The sequence below is a fragment of the Macrobrachium nipponense genome, chromosome 46 (assembly GCF_015104395.2).
Source record: "Macrobrachium nipponense isolate FS-2020 chromosome 46, ASM1510439v2, whole genome shotgun sequence".
In the NCBI taxonomy this organism is placed as follows: domain Eukaryota; kingdom Metazoa; phylum Arthropoda; class Malacostraca; order Decapoda; family Palaemonidae; genus Macrobrachium; species Macrobrachium nipponense.
The window spans coordinates 11,623,193-11,640,837 of NC_061106.1; the positions used below are offsets into that span (position 1 = coordinate 11,623,193).

At 40.4% G+C, this 17,645-nt stretch overlaps 1 protein-coding gene across 1 annotated transcript in view; it reads right to left on the reverse strand.

Moving 5' to 3' along the window:
- LOC135214751 (nuclear cap-binding protein subunit 1-like) overlaps positions 1-17,645 on the reverse strand; it is a 365,385-nt gene that overhangs the window by 199,689 nt on the left and 148,051 nt on the right. Inside the window, 1 exon segment of the mRNA XM_064249099.1 lies at positions 9,798-10,012. Within this exon segment, the coding sequence (XP_064105169.1) occupies positions 9,798-10,012 (215 nt within the window).

The window sequence follows — 17,645 nt, forward strand, 5'->3', positions numbered from 1 at the left end:
AAAATGGTCAGAAATTAATGAAGAATTAAACAAAGATTGGGATAACTTTTCGTAAGTGATGACATAAGGGTAAATACGGAGATATTATATAAAATATTGGAGATAATAGTGGAAAAATATATACCGAAGAAGAAAAGTAAACATCATTCATGCATACCAAGAGACAGAAGAATCTTGTTCCAGAAATCAGAAAGTGGAAAAAAGGTCTTGCAAAAGAAAAAAATGCATGGAAAGTTATAGAACTAAAAAGTAAGATAGAAAATGCAAGAAAAAAAGATTATACAATCAAAAGAAAATGAAAAACGGGACTTTGAAGAAGAAAAAACCCTATTAAATATCAAGCAAAACCCCAAACTATTATACTCATATGCGAAGAAGATGAATAAAAGAAGAATAGAAATAGGCCCTCTGAGAATTGAAGGGAGAGTTAACGAATGAAAAAAAGGAAATTTGCAACATACTGGCAGAACGATTATAAGAGAGAATTCACCCCTAGAATAGATAATGAAGATAATGATATAGAAGTAAGGATGAAAATAGTGAATATTTAGCTGACATAGATATTAATGAAGCTGATATTGTGCCGTGCTATTAATGAAATTAAAAATGGACGCTGCAGGGCCTGATGGAATTCCTGCTATTTTGTTAAAGAAAGTAGTTCATTCTATCGCAAAGCCACTTGCAATATTATTAAGACAAAGTGTAGATACAGGCAATATATAGATGAGCACAAATTAGCGTATATTACCCCTACTTTCAAAGTGGATCAGACTAAGGAGGCAAGTAATTATAGGCCTGTGAGTCTAACATCACATATAATGAAAGTGTATGAAAGGGTAATGAAGAAAAATATTATGAAACATTTAATAAAAAATAATTTGTTTAATAAAGGACAACATGGTTTCGTACCCGGAAAAATACACAAACCCAACTGTTAGTCCACCGTGAAAACATATTCAAAAATATGAAAAGCGGAAATGAAACAGATGTGGTTTATTTAGACTTTGCAAAAGCTTTTGATAAAGTAGACCATAATAATAGCGAAGAAAATTAGAAAACACAATATCGTGGATAAAGTAGGAAGATGGTTAAAAGAATTTTTACACAACAGAAAACAGATAGTTATTGCAAACGACGAGAAATCGGATGAAGCCAAGGTAATATCCGGTGTGCCGCCAAAGGTAACGGTGTTAGCTGCAATACTGTTTGTTATTATGATTGAAGACATAGACAATAATGTTAAGGATTCGTAGTGAGTAGTTTCGCAGATGACACAAGAATAAGTAGAGAAATTACTTGTGATGAAGATAGGAACGCTCTACAAAGAGACCTTAACAAAGTATATGATTGGGCAGAGGTAAATAGGATGGTATTTAACTCTGATAAATTTGAATCAATAAATTATGGAGACAGAGAAAGAAAGCTATATGCATATAAGGGACCTAATAATGAGACCATCACAAATAAGGAAGCAGTTAAAGACCTTGGTGTGATGATGAATAGGGAACATGTTATGCAATGATCAAATAGCAACTCTGTTGGCAAAATGTAAAGCAAAAATGGGAATGTTGTTACGGCACTTCAAAACAAGAAAGCTGAACACATGATTTATGCTTTATAAAACATATGTTCGTATGTCCACTTGAATATTGCAATATGATATGGTACCCACACTATCAAAAGGATATTGCACAAATAGAGAGTGTACAAAGGTCCTTTACAGCTAGAATAGAAGAAGTTAAGGACCTAGACTACTGGGAAAGACTACAATTCTTAAAATTATATAGTTCTTGGAACAAGGAGGAAGAGAACGCTACATTGTTAAATTCCAGGCATGGAAACAGAATAGAAGGAATAGCAGAAAAGAAAATATCATGGAACTAAAAATATCAGAAAGAGCAAGCAGAGGTAGATTAATAGTGCCCAAAAATATACCAGGAAAAATAAGGAAAGCACACAGGACATTAATCCACTACGCACCAGCATCGATAATGCAGCGTCTATTCAATGCGTTGCCAGCTCATCGAGGAATATATCAGGAGTGAGCGTAGATGTGTTTAAGAATAAGCTCGACAAATATCTAAACTGCATCCCAGACCATCCAAGATTGGAAGATGCAAAATATACCGAAGATGTACTAGCAACTCTCTGGTAGACATTAGAGGTGCCTCACACTGAGGGACCTGGGGCAACCCGAACAAGATGTAAGGTAAGGTAAGGTAAGGTCTCTCTCTCTTCTCTCTCTCTCTCTCTCTCTCTCTCTCTCTCTCTCTCTCTCTTTTTTACCGAGACGAGAGATTTTTATGGTACACGTACGTATAATATGTTTATTAATATTTTCAAATAATAATAATAATAATAATAATAACTGTAATTACAAAAATCATATGTGAAAGTATTTTACAGAAATACTACGCTAATCTTTCCATTTCTCTCTCTCTATATTACTGAAATGAGAGTACGTATTTCTATGGTACATGCATATGTTATTAATAGTTCCCATAATAATAATAATAATATAACTAATTTCAAAATTCATGTGTGATAGTATTTTAAAGAAATACAATAATCTATCCATTTCACTCTCTTTTGCCACACGAGATACATGTATGTCATAGTGGTAACTCTCGCCCTCTGTTTGGGCTGGAAGTGTATGTATAAGTATATCTTTAAGGGCATTACCACATTTTATGGTAAAATAATAATATACAGTAATAGTTTCAATAATAGTTTAATGAGATTAAACAATAACAATAACATTCTCTCTCTCTTACTTATGTATGCTTATTGTTTTGTACTATAAATAAATGATTTACCTTATAACTAATTTTCAAACATCAATAAGATGATAAAAAAAAAAAATAGCGATTCCCAGTCTTTTTATCCACTTGGAGGAAGGTGGGCGGGGGAGTAAATGGCAATTTGATATACGAATTGGCGGAGGGGAAGGAGTCAGTCTAGTTATTCTCTATTATTATTCGCTCTGTCTCAGAAATAATTTCATAATTTCACTCTTGATGGTCAGATATATGATGTTGCCATTCAATGGTCTCTCTCTCTCTCTCTCTCTCTCTCTCTCTCTCTCTCTCTCTCTCTCTCTCTGTTATGTTGGCTGTAGGATATATATAATGGTAAAATGTTTAACCCCTTCTTTACCGGGTGTGAGCAGAATGTAACATTGTGTTCGCTGCCGAACTGAATCTCTCGGTAGTGACTCGAGTTTGGAGGGGTGCCCATCGTAAAAATATTTGCCAAAAATACACTAATCAAGACAGGCTAATGAAATTATCAGGTATTATTAGCACTATAATAAACGCATATTCTCTGTTAGTTTTATCATCCTACAGGGAAAATAAATGATTTTATGAAAAAAATGTGAAACTCAGTGTCCTTGTACAAGGGACACTGGTGGTCGGTGAGAAAACTACGGTCTTCAATAGAAATTCGGTCTTACAGAATGTTGGTATATTGCACCTGGAACATGCACATAAAGTATTATCAAATAGAACAGTAAATAAGCACATAATAACAAAAAAAAAGAGCAAAAACTAAAGCGAAAGCCCCGCCAATAAATATGGAAATCGCAAATTTTATAGTATATCTTTCAAAATTTGGGCGATGTCATTTTCTAACGTTTTCTAAGATTAGTTTCATCACAGAAAACAACTTTAGGGGCATTAGGGGTAATCTAACTAATTTCTTTTTCAAGTTTCTTGTCCTCAGAAAAAATCGCTTTTTTGCTTTTTCTCTGGTTTGTTTTTTATATATAAAGTTACTATAAGGCTTTATTTCTACCTTCATTTATCTGGTGTTCATATCTTTTATTTGTAAAATGTATAAGTGAATAAATAAATAAATACAGTAAATGATGATACAACTGGTTTTTACTTGGGTAGAAGTTATTACATGTTTACGCTTGTCTGGTTTTGTGATTTTTTGTTGAGACGCAGTTCATCTGTCACCTACACACTACTATAAGCAGTAATAATACTATTTTTTTGGGTTGGGGTCATCATAACGTCTGGCATCGTGTCATACTGTTTATTTTGTTCCAAACTCTTCAAACCGAAATTACAGAATGATTGGAAGTCCCTATCTGAAAAGAGGAGTTTTGGTGGTACTATGCGTACCACCTTTATGCACCCGGTGTGGATAGTAGACTTCAATGGTGGTACCCACCTACCTCCAAACAAACTTTCGGTAATGAAGAGGTTAAGATGACTTTGAAATGATATTAATAATATAACCTCAAAGATTAATACAGTAATAGCTTAGTAATTTTTAGGTATATTTGAAGTAAGATGCTATTTAAGGTATACATTTGGTATCTGAACTTTCAAGATAGGCAGTTATAAGCATTTTTTGTGTGGTTCTAACTATTTCACGGTTTTAACTATTCACGGGGTGTCTGGTACACATCCCCCCGTGAATACGGGGGAAACAATGTATAGCTATAATCTTCTATGAACTAATTTGTCTAACTAACCCAGGCTACTATTTAATATGGCTTAGGCTGATGTTTCTGGTATATTTCTCAGAGAGTTCTCGCTTAACCTATTTTAAACCACTGCTTATTCCAGGCTTATTCAAAACCTAACGATATAAACAATAAAAAAATAGCTCTCTTATAATCTGGTTTCTGCTTATGTAGCCGAGACTACCATTTTGTCTAATACTCAGACATGCTGTTTCTAAGGTACCATCTGGACATTCCCTTAAAAAGGGATTCCTGCTTACTGGTTAGGGTGCTGCCTGTTCTAGGTTTATATGACTTTTACGGATATAGGCTACGTAAGACCTCACTATAGTAGATTCACATTAACCGTGCATTTTATGTCTAGGCCAGTCCCTTACGACGCTCCTGATTGGCTGTTGATAAGCCAATGACAGGGCTGGAACCTCTTAGTCTCTCTCGAGAGTTCACATGGGTAGGATCTATGTTCCACCTCTCCTGAATTATACATCTTTCAGGAGGGGTGGAGCATAGATCCTTCCCATGTGAACTCTCGAGAGAGACTAAGTTTCCAGCCCTGTGATTGGTTTATCAACAGCCAATCAGGGATCATCGTAAGGGACTGGCCTAGATATCAAATGCAAGGTTGATGTGAGTCTACTGTAGTATGTAGCCTTATAGATAGGCTGCCGAGTTGTAAGAACTAGGTTTTTTGTTAACTAAAAATATTATTTATATATAATAACCATAGGCTCTTATTAGTCCTTTCTTAGCCTAGTATAGTATATCACCTAATCCAAATTATTATAGATCACATTTAAATGCATAAGTTATATTAAACAGAAAGTTACTAGGTAATATATCTCCTTATAGTTAAACTACTATTTTTGTCTAACCAGGTTGTTGTTTATATCCAATCCTAGTTATGTGGTATACTATATAAAACAGTAACCCAATACTGTTATAGCTTGACTATCACTTACTCTAATCTAGGATGCTGCTGACTCTGCATGATTTAATCAACACTTAAAGGTATGGGTTACGTAAAGACACAATTACCTTAGTATGTAGTCTTAAAGCTAGGCTACCATCTCATCCGGCACAGGCTTACTATTTCATCTAGTCCTAGGTCACTTTATCCAGGCTAATAATTTAGTCCAATAATGGGATGTGTAGTAAAAGTGTATCACTTAACTTAATATTAGGTACTACTGCCTAGTCCTGGATTATTTAGATCATTTTCAAATATAAGTGCTATATAAAGGAAAGAATATGCAGTATTTTTATCAAATCCTAGGGTCCTTGATGTAAAACTAGGCTGTTGCCTAGGACCATAAAAGGATATATTAAAATGTTCTTAGTTACCTTAGTTTAGGTTGCTACCTAATCCAGGTTATTTGAATCACCTTTTGGATAGTAATTCAAAGTTATAGGTTTGAATTTTGGCCTAGCCTAACTCCTTTCTTTCTCTATAAAAATGAATAATCTACCCACCTGTACGCTTTCTCCAACTCCAGTACACTCCAGAAATCACCTTAAAACACCAGCACCACAAGACTTACGACCCAAAAAACAACTCCTACCAGACAGAGAGCTCTCCCCTACCAACCACACACCACCAACACGTGCTTTCTACTGCCCCCGTGTTATTGTTTACATCCTGCCGACGCCGCCGCCATCTTGTCTATGACGTCACAGCCTATGACGTCACAACACAACTTAAATACATCAAAAACAGACACCTTCTAGAATCTACCACATGTTGTCTATATATAGGACACCCACCATATTTCAACAATGCATAAAATACCCATAACAATTATACAATATATAATCACACTTATCTATACAATATATATCACACTTATCTCTTTCTCCCTCCCCTCCGACTGTTTCCTAACCTAGTATTCCCTCTTAATTTCCTTCGTCCTCCAACTCTTTACCCAATTTACATAATTTCTAATACATTCCCCTGAAACTCCTGCTTTAGTTAATACATCAGCCACTTGCTCCTTTCCTTATCCATCTCACCTCCTTTATTTCCCCGGATTCAATGGTTTCCCTTATTGCAGCAATATCTATTTTTAATCTCTTGCTACTTACACCAGTGCTCGATTTGATGGCGGTCATTAGTGTTTTACTATCAGTGTTAACCAAGGCTTCTAAATTTCTCCCTCCTACTACCTCTTCCCACAAATGCTTGAAATGATATCAATCCTTCTACAGCTTCCCCAACACTCAGGGCTTCAGCCTCAATGGTGGATTTTGCCACTCTCCTGGATTTCCTAGACTTCCACCATATGGGACTTCTCCTCTTCCCATCTGTCAAAGAAATAATATAACCCAGTTGAGTATGGCATCTTCTATGTTTCCAAATGAAGCGTCTGCATAGGCTTCCCAATAAACCCTTTCTTCTTCCATCTCACTTATTGTAACTTCGCCCATCATGCTCTTAGTTTTTCTCACAATTTTAATAAGTTTCTTCATATCCTGAGTTGTTCCTTCTTTAAATGCTTTACTTAATTCGCTAATATCATATGATATTTCTGGCATCGTGTGTAGTGATACCCAATTCAGCTGTCCTACCACTGATCTGTACTCTGTTAACTCTTTTTGTTCTAGCACTCTATTACCCGTATATCTTCTAGCCTCTGGTTCTCTTATGGAATTTATATACTGCCACTGATTAAGGGAAAATCTATTCTCCTTCTGCTCTATTACTACTCCTATATACTTGAACCTTTTACTCTCTTGTTCTCCTACTTGCAATTTCCTTTCATCTCCCAATCGTTTCCTTTAAGAATCCTTCAGTTCCTCCGTCTAGCAAAAATCATCTACGTGTGTACACAAAATGCCTTCCATTTATTGTTCTTTTTCCAAAAGAATATATTAGGTTCTAGTCTACTTCTCTCACCTTGAAGCTCCTTCACTACTTTCACCACTTTACAATACCATGCTTTTGCTGCATCCTTGAGCCCATAGACTGTTTTCTTCAACTTCCATAATCCCCTCCAACCATCTTCCCTTGGTGGCTTCAAGTACACTTCTCTTTGTATCTCGTCACCTTGTAAATATGCAGTTTTGACATCCAATGTATAACAATTCCAATTTTTCACCTTTATTATGGTTAGACAGAATTTTAAAATTTCAGCATTGCATGTGGGAGCATCCTTTTCCCACTCAGCCATTTCTTCTTCAAACCCTCTAGCTACCAATAAGTTTATCTTTATCTAATGCTTCCACTAGCTCTCGGGCTTTCCCTTTTAAGCTCATTCTCATTTCTATCGCCGGGTATTTTGTATCTTCTCCATACAACAATAGCCAATCTTCGGCTTGACCTTTCCATTCTTTGTATTCTTCTTGTATCCCGCTAAACCTAGGACATTCCCTTCTCCATCTAGTAGTCTCCCTTTGTTCACTGTCGGATCCAGGCATCTTTGATCAACCACGCTCTGCTACCAGTTTGAATTTTGGCCTAGCCTAACTCCTTTCTTTCTCTATAAAAATGAATAATCTACCCAGCTGTACGCTTTCTCCAACTCCAGTACACTCCAGAAATCACCTTAAAACACCAGCACCACAAGACTTACGACCCAAAAAACAACTCCTACCAGACAGAGAGCTCTCCCCTACCAACCACACACCACCAACAGTGCTTTCTACTGCCCCGTGTTATTGTTTACATCCTGCCGACGCCGCCGCCATCTTGTCTATGACGTCACAGCCTATGACGTCACAACACAACTTAAATACATCAACAGACACCTTCTAGAATCTACCACATGTTGTCTATATATAGGACACCCACCATATTTCAACAATGCATAAAATACCCATAACAATTATACAATATATAATCACACTTATCTATACCCATAAACAATTATACAATATATAATCAATAGGCTACAAACAAAATCTACTAGTCTAAACTATTCTCACTGAATCTATCTATCATCTCATGTAGGCTACAGCCTAGGCTATTGTAGACATTATCTGAAAGGATTATCAAAATTAATGATAAATTGTGGAACATTTCATTGGCTAAAACTTGTAGATAAATGACAAATTCTTTAAATTTGTGCATTTCACAAATAGCAAAGTAGAGACCATAAGAAAGCATCGACCGTGCACTCACAAAACAAAAGCCAGCTTTCGGCTTTCATACTAAAAATAAACACTTGTTCCACTGTTTTAACCCTTATTTTTAACTGGAGCTTAAAAATAAGCACTTAACTTTCCAGTTCAGATGTTTCCATGATGAAAAAATTTAGAATTAATGCCATCTTTACTGAAGAGCAATGGCGTGAAGTCTTCACTCTAAATTGACTGGGAAAGTAATGCCTCATTGTCGTTTAACTGGCCTGGTCGTAAACAAGACGGGCAACGCACATGCAAGTTTAGTCACTTCTTCCAGATTTTGATGTGGGAAAAATGCCTCAGCATCAATGAAGATGAGAGAAAATGCCCTCTTGCCTTGAGTGCATGATACTTTATCACATGTCACAGTGTTTATCATTACGACAATATCTGGCTACAAGACCAATCTAAAAGATATTTCTTGGATATTAGTCTAGTCACCATGGAGAGCGCTGGCACACCATGGAGGGTAACCCCTCAAGGACAAAACAAGCGACTATGCTATAAAAAATTACAGTATACATAATTGGATTCTGTAAGTAAAATAACAGTTTCATTACCATTACCTTTATCTTAAATACAGCTGTAATAGCCTATTGAATTTTGCAAGTGGATACTATAAGTGTTAAACCTAGGCAAGCCTTGGTCTATAGTTCACACAGAAATTTTTATCTCATGTATGGTAATACACTATGGTAGCTACTAATAAGGAAGTGGCTGTATAAAAATACACCAAGGTCATAAAACATTGGTAGAAGACTACCTGCCTACTGAGCTGTGCCATTTATGAGAGGGAACTGAGGGATTTGCATCTTTTTCTAAAGTGTACTTATGCAGTACATTTTGTTACAAATACTATAAGGAAAAAATGCAGCTAATTTCCTTTTGCACAGTTTTTAGCTTAAAGTTTGATGGATGTTGTTTACAAGCATATTAAGTCTGATGTTTGCAACTGATAAGCACACTGTTGTTTATAAGCATACTAAGTGTTTATAGTTGTTTGGTCTTGACAAGGTTAGGTGAGAAAAGGTACAGAATTGCCCTTAAACACCCTTGGATCTTTTTACTTGCCTTTATCCAACAGACCCTTGGCTATATTAATCCAAATGATTGAAGGATTACATCAAAATTTCTTATTTTTCCCCGAGTTTCCCGCTTATTCTCTTCAGAATGAATATGAGAGAAATCAGTTACCATAACTAACCTGAGACCAAAGACAGTCAAGGTACTCCTCTTGTGGATGAGGTCGATCAGAACGCCACACTCTGAGTCCTGGAACATGCTTTCGACTTCGTTTCCTCACATATATTTCAATGTGCTTCAATAAACGCTCCAAATCCTGTTCCTTCTTCTCATACAACTCACGCCCAACCCAAGGCAAGCAACTTAAAACAGCATAAACGTATGTATCACTCCTCACTGAAATTGAAAGTAGTAAACAAAAAGCATACCATATAAAACACAATGAAATTGCACTATCTTAGAGTACCATCAATGTCTATCACTTTAAAAAGTACACAATAATAATCAAACACTGTCACATCATGCAATACATTCTTTAGCATACTGAAGAACTGGGGCTATACTTTTTCATAGCAATCCTTATTATTATTATTTTTTTTTTATAAGAGTAACAGAAAGCATAGGCAGTAACAAATTTACGAATAAAAATCACTATTCTTCTATCATTTCCTGAGTACCTGAGTATTCAAAGAAAAAAAAATTTTTTTTTTTAAGTACTACTAGTCACATAACCGAGTTAGAATTTGTGATATTATAAACTGTGAGCTTGAGTTAAAGACGCTGAGGTAGGAGAGAGAGTTGCTTAAAAATTTCAAGAAGGCCTTTTGTGAGTGTACATTGCTGAACAGAGCATACAATGAATGAGTACTATTACAATGATTTTCCAAAAATAATCCCTCAGTAAATCTACCAGGACATGCATCTCACAAAATATATGCCTCCAAATTTGCAACTGAAAAAAAAGGCAATGTGGATAGACTGAAAATCTACACACACAGCAGACACAATAGAGTATTAAGGTAACAAGGATAAATCTCAAGAACATCAAACTTATGCAAATGATTGCATTTTTCAGCATTTAAGATTTAAAAGACTTCATATTTCTAATTTATACATACGCCATTGCTTTTACTGCTAATTGTCAATAATTTCACCAGAAAGATACTAAAATTCTAACCCTTATCTGATTGGTCACATTGAGTTAAATATTAAAATGTTATTGTTATGATACAATAAAGTTTGTTCATACTTACCTGGCAGATATATATAGCTGTATTCTCCGACGTCCGACAGAATTTCAAAAAAACTCCCGGCACACGCAGTGGGGGGCCGCCAGGTGGTTAGTACCCATTCCCGCCGCTGGGAGGCGGATATCAGGAATCATTCCCATTTTCTATTCAGTTTTTCATACCACTGTCCCCTGAGGGGAGGTGGGTGGGTACTTTAATTATATATATCTGCCAGGTAAGTATGAACAAACTTTATTGTATCATAACAATAACATTTTGTTCATGAAACTTACCTGTCAGATATATTATATAGCTGAATCCCACATTGGAGGTGGGAAGGGTGGGAACAGAATAGAATAGAAGGATTTAGGAACACCTCAAGTGCAGATGATTGACATCTTGATTCCTTACCTGTTAGCATAGCTGACTTCTTGATTACTGTCACCGAAGTCTGCTTTTGCTTTACTAGAGTTGCCAACAAGGTAGTGAACCTGTGTAGTTGGTGCGCTCTAGATGATCTGTCAACGGGGGCGTGACCACAATGTGACTAGACCATATTGACCATACTGTGAGGGCAACGAAGCTAAAAAACCACCACCTGACCTAACCTATCGAAGTTAGTCCCATAACTTCTAGGCTAAAGAAAGGGAAGGCGCCTCAAGCAACCAACCCTTCAACCATAAACCAACACCAAAATTAAAAAGCACACCTACCCCTTTTCTATAGGGTAGTATTTGTGCTGCTCCCTGCCCCCAACACCATTTCTGCGGATATGTATGGTCCAAGCGACTCGCAGTTCTCATATGCCGTCTTCACATCCCGCAGGTAATGTGAAGCAAACACAGAGTTGCTTCGCCAAAAGGTAGCGCTAATGATATCATTAAGTGCCATATTCTTTCGAAATGCCATTGAAGTCGCAACCGCTCTCACTTCATGGGCTTTTATTTTCAAAAGCTTCATATCACCATCCGAGCAGGACGCATGGGCCTCCGTGATGGTGTTTCGCAAAAAGAATGCCAGTGCATTCTTCGACATAGGAAAGTCGGGTCTCTTAAACAAAGAACACCATAAGTTCTCCGAAGGACCCCGACAATCTTTGGTCTTTTGCATGTAAAATTTGAGAGCCCTGACAGGGCACAGGACTCTCTCTGGCTCTTGTCCGATGAACTCTGTTAACCCCTTGATTTCAAAGGTTTTTGGCCAGGGGTTAGATGGGTTCTCATTCTTCGCTAAGAAATTAGGATCCAAGGAGCACACTGCACTGTGTCCTCTGAAACCCACCTCTTTACTAATTGCTTGAATTTCACTAACTCTCTTTGCCGTGGCAAGAGCAGTTAGAAAAATCGCCTTTCTAGTAGTGTCTCTCAATGAGGCAGCATGCATAGGTTCAAAGGGAGCCGACATCAAGAATCTTAGAACTACATCAAGGTTCCATGATGGAACCTTTGGTTGTAGTACTTTGGTTGTCTCAAACGATCTCAAAAGATCGTGAAGATCTTTATCATTTGTCAGATCTAATCCTCTGTGGCGGAAGACAGCTGACAGCATGCTCTTATATCCTTTTATTGTGGGCACTGCTAATTTGTCCACATTTCTCAAATGCAGGAGAAACTCAGCGATTTGGTTCACAGAGGTCGTGGAGGAGGAAATACCTTTCCTCCTACACCATCTCCTGAAGACAGTCCACTTCGACCTGATAAACTGCTCGAGAGGAAGCTCTTCTCGCATTGGCAATAGCCTCTGCCATGATCTTGAAAAAACCTCTCGCTCTGGCCAACTTCTTGATAGTCTGAACGCAGTCAGACTCAGAGCGGAGAGGTTTTCCGTGGTACCTCTCGAAGTGGGGCTGTTTGAGAAGATCGACTCTCTCTGGCAGGGTTCTCGGGAAGTCTACTAGAAGAGACATGACCTCCGTGAACCAAATCGCTTGAGGGCCAAAAGGGGCGATCAGAGTCATTCTTGCTCCTGGCGACGCCGCAAACTTCCTTGTTACCTCTCCTAAGAGTTTGAACGGGGGAAAGGCGTACACATCCATCCCGTCCAGTCCCATAGGATGGCATCTACCGCTATTGCTTTCGGTGGGTCGAGAACTGGAGAGCAATAAATCGGAAGCCTCTTCGTTTTCGAGGTTGCGAAGAGGTCGACTAGCGGCCGTCCCACAACTTCCATAGCTCTTGACAAACTTCTAGATGTAGGGTCCATTCTGTGGGAAGCATCTGATGTCGACGGCTTAAAAGATCCGCTCGAACATTTTGAATTCCTGAAATGAACCTTGTCAGGATCACTATGTTTCGAGCCTTTGCCCATAGAAGGATGTCTCTCGCTATCACGAACAGTGACCGAGAGTGTGTCCCCCCCTGCTTTTTTATGTAAGCGAGAGCCGTAGTGTTGTCCGAGTTGATCTGGACAACTCGGCTCACCAATCGTTCTTCGAAGAACTGAAGAGCCAACCGAATAGCCTCCAACTCTTTTAAGTTTATGTGCCAGGACCTCTGTTCCCCTCTCCAGAGGCCTGACACTTCCTCCTTTCCTAGTGTCGCTCCCCAGCCCACCCTGGAGGCGTCTGAGAACAACACTAGGTCGGGGCTCAAAAGCTTGAGGGACATCCCTTCCGAGAGTTTGGTCGGATCTTGCCACCACTTCAGATGATCCTTGACCGTTTTTGATATAATCAAAGTCGAGTCTAGATTCTTGTCTTTCCAGTTTTTCTGCCATAAAAAACTGGAGTGGCCTGAGGTGCAACTCCCCAGGGAAACAAACTTCTCCAGCGAAGAAATGGTTCCCAGCAGACTCATCCATTCCTTCGCCGAGCATGTTTCTTTCCCTAAGAAGGCTAACACTTTCTCTAAGCATCTCTGCTGACGTTCCTTTGATGGAAAAGCTTGAAAAGCGCTGAATCCATCTGAATCCCCAGATACACGATGGACTGCGTGGGGATCAGATGGGACTTTTCGTAATTTACTATAAGGCCCAGGGCCTTCGTCAGCTGTAATGTCGTCTGAAGGTCCTCCAGGCACCTTGACTTCGAAGGCGACTTGATTAGCCAGTCGTCCAGGTAGAGCGAGACTCTTATTTTCGATAGGTGAAGCCATTTCGCCACATTCCGCATGAGGAAAGTAAAAACCATCGGCGCCGTACTCAGACCGAAGCACAGAGCCCTGAACTGGAAGACCTGTCCTTTTAAGACGAACCTCAGGAACTTCCTTGATTGGGGATGGATCGGGACGTGGAAATAAGCGTCTTGAAGGTCCAATGACACCATCCAATCCCCTGTCTCAAGCTCCTAGCACAGACTGAGAAGTTTCCATCCTGAATTTTTCTTTCTTTACAAAAATGTTTCAGTCTGCTGACGTCTAGGACAGGTCTCCATCCCCAGACTGCTTCGGAACCAGGAATAACCGTTGTAGAAGCCTGGGGAATCCAGCATCAGAACTTCCTCTACGGCCTTCTTTTCCAACATTTGATCTAGAAGGTCGAGTAAGATCTGTTGCTTCTCTGACTGGTATGCGGGCCACAGGTCTATCGGCTTCGCGCTCAAAGGAGGCGTAGAGAGGAAAGGGATCTTGTATCCCCTCTCGATCACATCTAGGGTCCAGGTGTCCGCCCCTATCGTCCTCCATGCCTGCCGACAAATAAGGTGAGTCTCGCACCTACAGGTGCCTGAAGGGCAGAAATGTCAATTTTTTCCCTTCTTGGTAGAAGAGATCTTACCTCTGAAGGACCCCCTTCTCTCGAGGAACCTCTAGAGGAAAGGTGCTCCACGAAAGGGCTTAAATTTCTTCTTGGGTGCTGGAGCTGTTGAAGTAGAAGCCTGAGGAGTTAGGTCGTCTTGAAGATTGAGTCAAGAGGTCCCTTGTTGCTTTTTCTTGCAAATTTACCGACAGATCCTTAATCATGGACTGCGGAAATAAATGCGTAGAGAAGGGGGCGAATAATAACTCCGCTTTCTGAGCGGGAGAAACTGCTTTCGCCGTAAAGCTACAATAGAGAGCTCTCTTTTTAAGCAGACCTGTAGCAAAATGAGATGCTAACTCATTCAGAGCCATCCCTTACTGCTCTATCCATACAAGCTAGTACACTCGAAAGCTCTTCTAGCGAAATTGAGTCTTGACTCCTCGATTGTACATCCAGCGCCCCGAGGCACCAATCTAAAAAGTTAAACACCTCTAGCGTCTTATATAACCCCTTGAGGTGATGATCCGTCTCCGTCATTGTCCAGGAAACCTTAGCCGATGACAAATAAGACCTCCTTGGAGCGTCCACCAAATTGGCGAAATCTCCTTGAGAAGAGGACGGTGCCTTCAATCCTGCTTCTTCTCCTGTCTCGTACCAGATCCCGGCTCTCCCTTTCAGTCTAGATGGAGGAAGTGCAAAGGAAGTCTTCCCTTTAACCTTCCTTGAATCCATCCAATCCTGGACTCTCTTAAACGCTCTCTTCGCGCGGAGAGCGAAGTGGCCATCTTAACGAAGCCAGGAGCCTTCCTGGCCTTCGATGAAGCAAATTGTGAAGGTGGAGAGAAGGAATTGGCGCTAGAAAATTATCTGGGAAATAATTTTCTTAAGTAATCCGTCAACGTCTTATAGTCTGACGACGCTGACGCATTTGGTTCGTCATCATCAGTAGGGCAGCGATCACTAGACGAATCCTTCTCTTGGTCATCAGCGCCTTTCAAAGATCGCGATGACTTCGACACTTTAACCTGAGAAACATCCTTACGTTCGGACTCAACTGTTGATTGTCCTGGAAAGCGTCCCGATATGCAAGGCGCCGTGCGTTCTGAGAAGCGTCCTGCAGAGCGTCCTGATGTGAAGAACGCCGTGCGTCCTGAAGAGCGTCTTGCTGAGCGTCATGATGTGAAGGACGCCGTGCGTCCTGAACAGCGTCAGCTTGAGCGTCTTGCTGAACGTCATGATGTATAGGACGCCGTGCGTCCTGAACAGCGTCAGTTGGAGCGTCTTGCTGAACGTCATGATGTGTAGGACGCCGTGCGTCCTGAACAGCGTCAGTTGGAGCGTCTTGGAGAGCGATCCGCGCGTCTTGAAAAGCGTCTTCTCGAGTCCGGTAAGCGCTTCGTTGTTTAAGACGTCGAGCGTGATCATCAACATGCAAAGCTTGACGTTCCGATCTTGATCTTGAGCGTTCTCGGCCTTTTGACAAAGACGCTGGCCGCTTGTGCGACAACTCACGTCTCTGTCAAATTCGTCTCTCCTAGACGCCCTTTCATGAGGGACGTAATCACGTTCTCTAATGCGTCGGCTACTAGGAGTAGACTCAAAGGCCGAAAAACGCGGAGTAGGAGCCGGGGACTGCCTAGTTCTCTTAACAGGCAGCCACCTATCCTTCCTTCTATGACTAGTTTCTGCCTCCTTTCTCTCAAAAAAGGAGGCTAACTGTCTCTGCATTTCCCAAAGCATTTTCCTTGAAGGGGAAAGTTCTCGATCAGGAGAAGGACTCATCCTGTGCGAGGAAGATGGGCGAGGGGATGCCCTTTCCTTCAACTCAGGAACAAGCTTAGAGCGACTTGGACGCTCGAAAGAGTCCTCCCCTGATGAAGCCTTGTTCCTTTTCTGTGGCGGAAAAGCTTCAAAATCTTCAGGTGACGAATCTACATAACGATCAGAAGGACGTGAAGCGTCCTCTTCTCTGAAACCTCTCTTAAGAGGGCGACAATAGAGCGACCGGCCGCCTGTGGCGCCAAACTTGCGCCCCTGCCGCTCTCCCCCTCGAGGAGGTCTTCCCGAGCTTGTTCCCCTATATAACCTCGGCGAGGAGAGGAAAGTCTCGGAAAGAAGAGAAGCACTCTAAGTATTCGTGCCCGTGCACGAACAACTGGCAGCCTGAGATTCGTCCCTCAGTTTCTGCCGAAGGGACGTCAGACCGGTCATTAGTCCCGTAACCCTCCTTCGGCTTTCGGCTTGCCCTCACCCTAAGGCCTGGGAGTCCGGCAGGGCCAGGCCTAGAGGCATTATGGGACCGATCTGACACCCCTTCCACTACACTAGATGCACTAACACTTTTATCACAATTCACATTTGACTGTAGAGCAATCACTTTAGATTCCAAGGCGCGAATCGACTCCATGATCGTAACTAATACGCTTCCTTCTGCAGACACTTCCTGATTGTTCGGAGGCAATACAACAGGATCTGGTTGAATTACATCTACAGGAGGATTTAATGGAGCTACAATTCTACCTTGACTTCTACTCACAGAAGCACTCCTAGAGGAAGACCTCCTGATTCTATCACGCTCAAGCTTTTTCACGTAAGAATCATATGCCTTCCATTCAATTTCAGTCAATTGCTCACACTCGATGCTCTATCATTCACATACATACATGACCACGACATTTCGAGCACACTGAATGAGGGTCTACCGAAGCTTTCGGCAATCTCACCTTACATTCATGCACCTTACACACCCTGAAGCTAGCAGCGCTAGATACAGACATCGTAATCAAAGAAAAGTCAAAGCCAAAATCAAATCAAATCCACTATCACGTATGCCAAGCCAACAAGCCAAATCAAAACCAAAAGTCAATCAGAATACTCAAGTTAGCACAAGAAGTTTCAAAATCCTAGGCGGAGGTCTGTAAACAGTTGTTTACCGACCGGCGACAGAGAAAAATCTGAATAGAAAATGGGAATGATTCCTGATATCCGCCTCCCAGCGGCGGGAATGGGTACTAACCACCTGGCCGCCCACTGCGTGTGCCGGGTGTTTTGTTTTTGAAACAATTCTGTCGGACGTCGGAGAATACAGCTATATATATATCTGACAGGTAAGTTTCATGAACAAA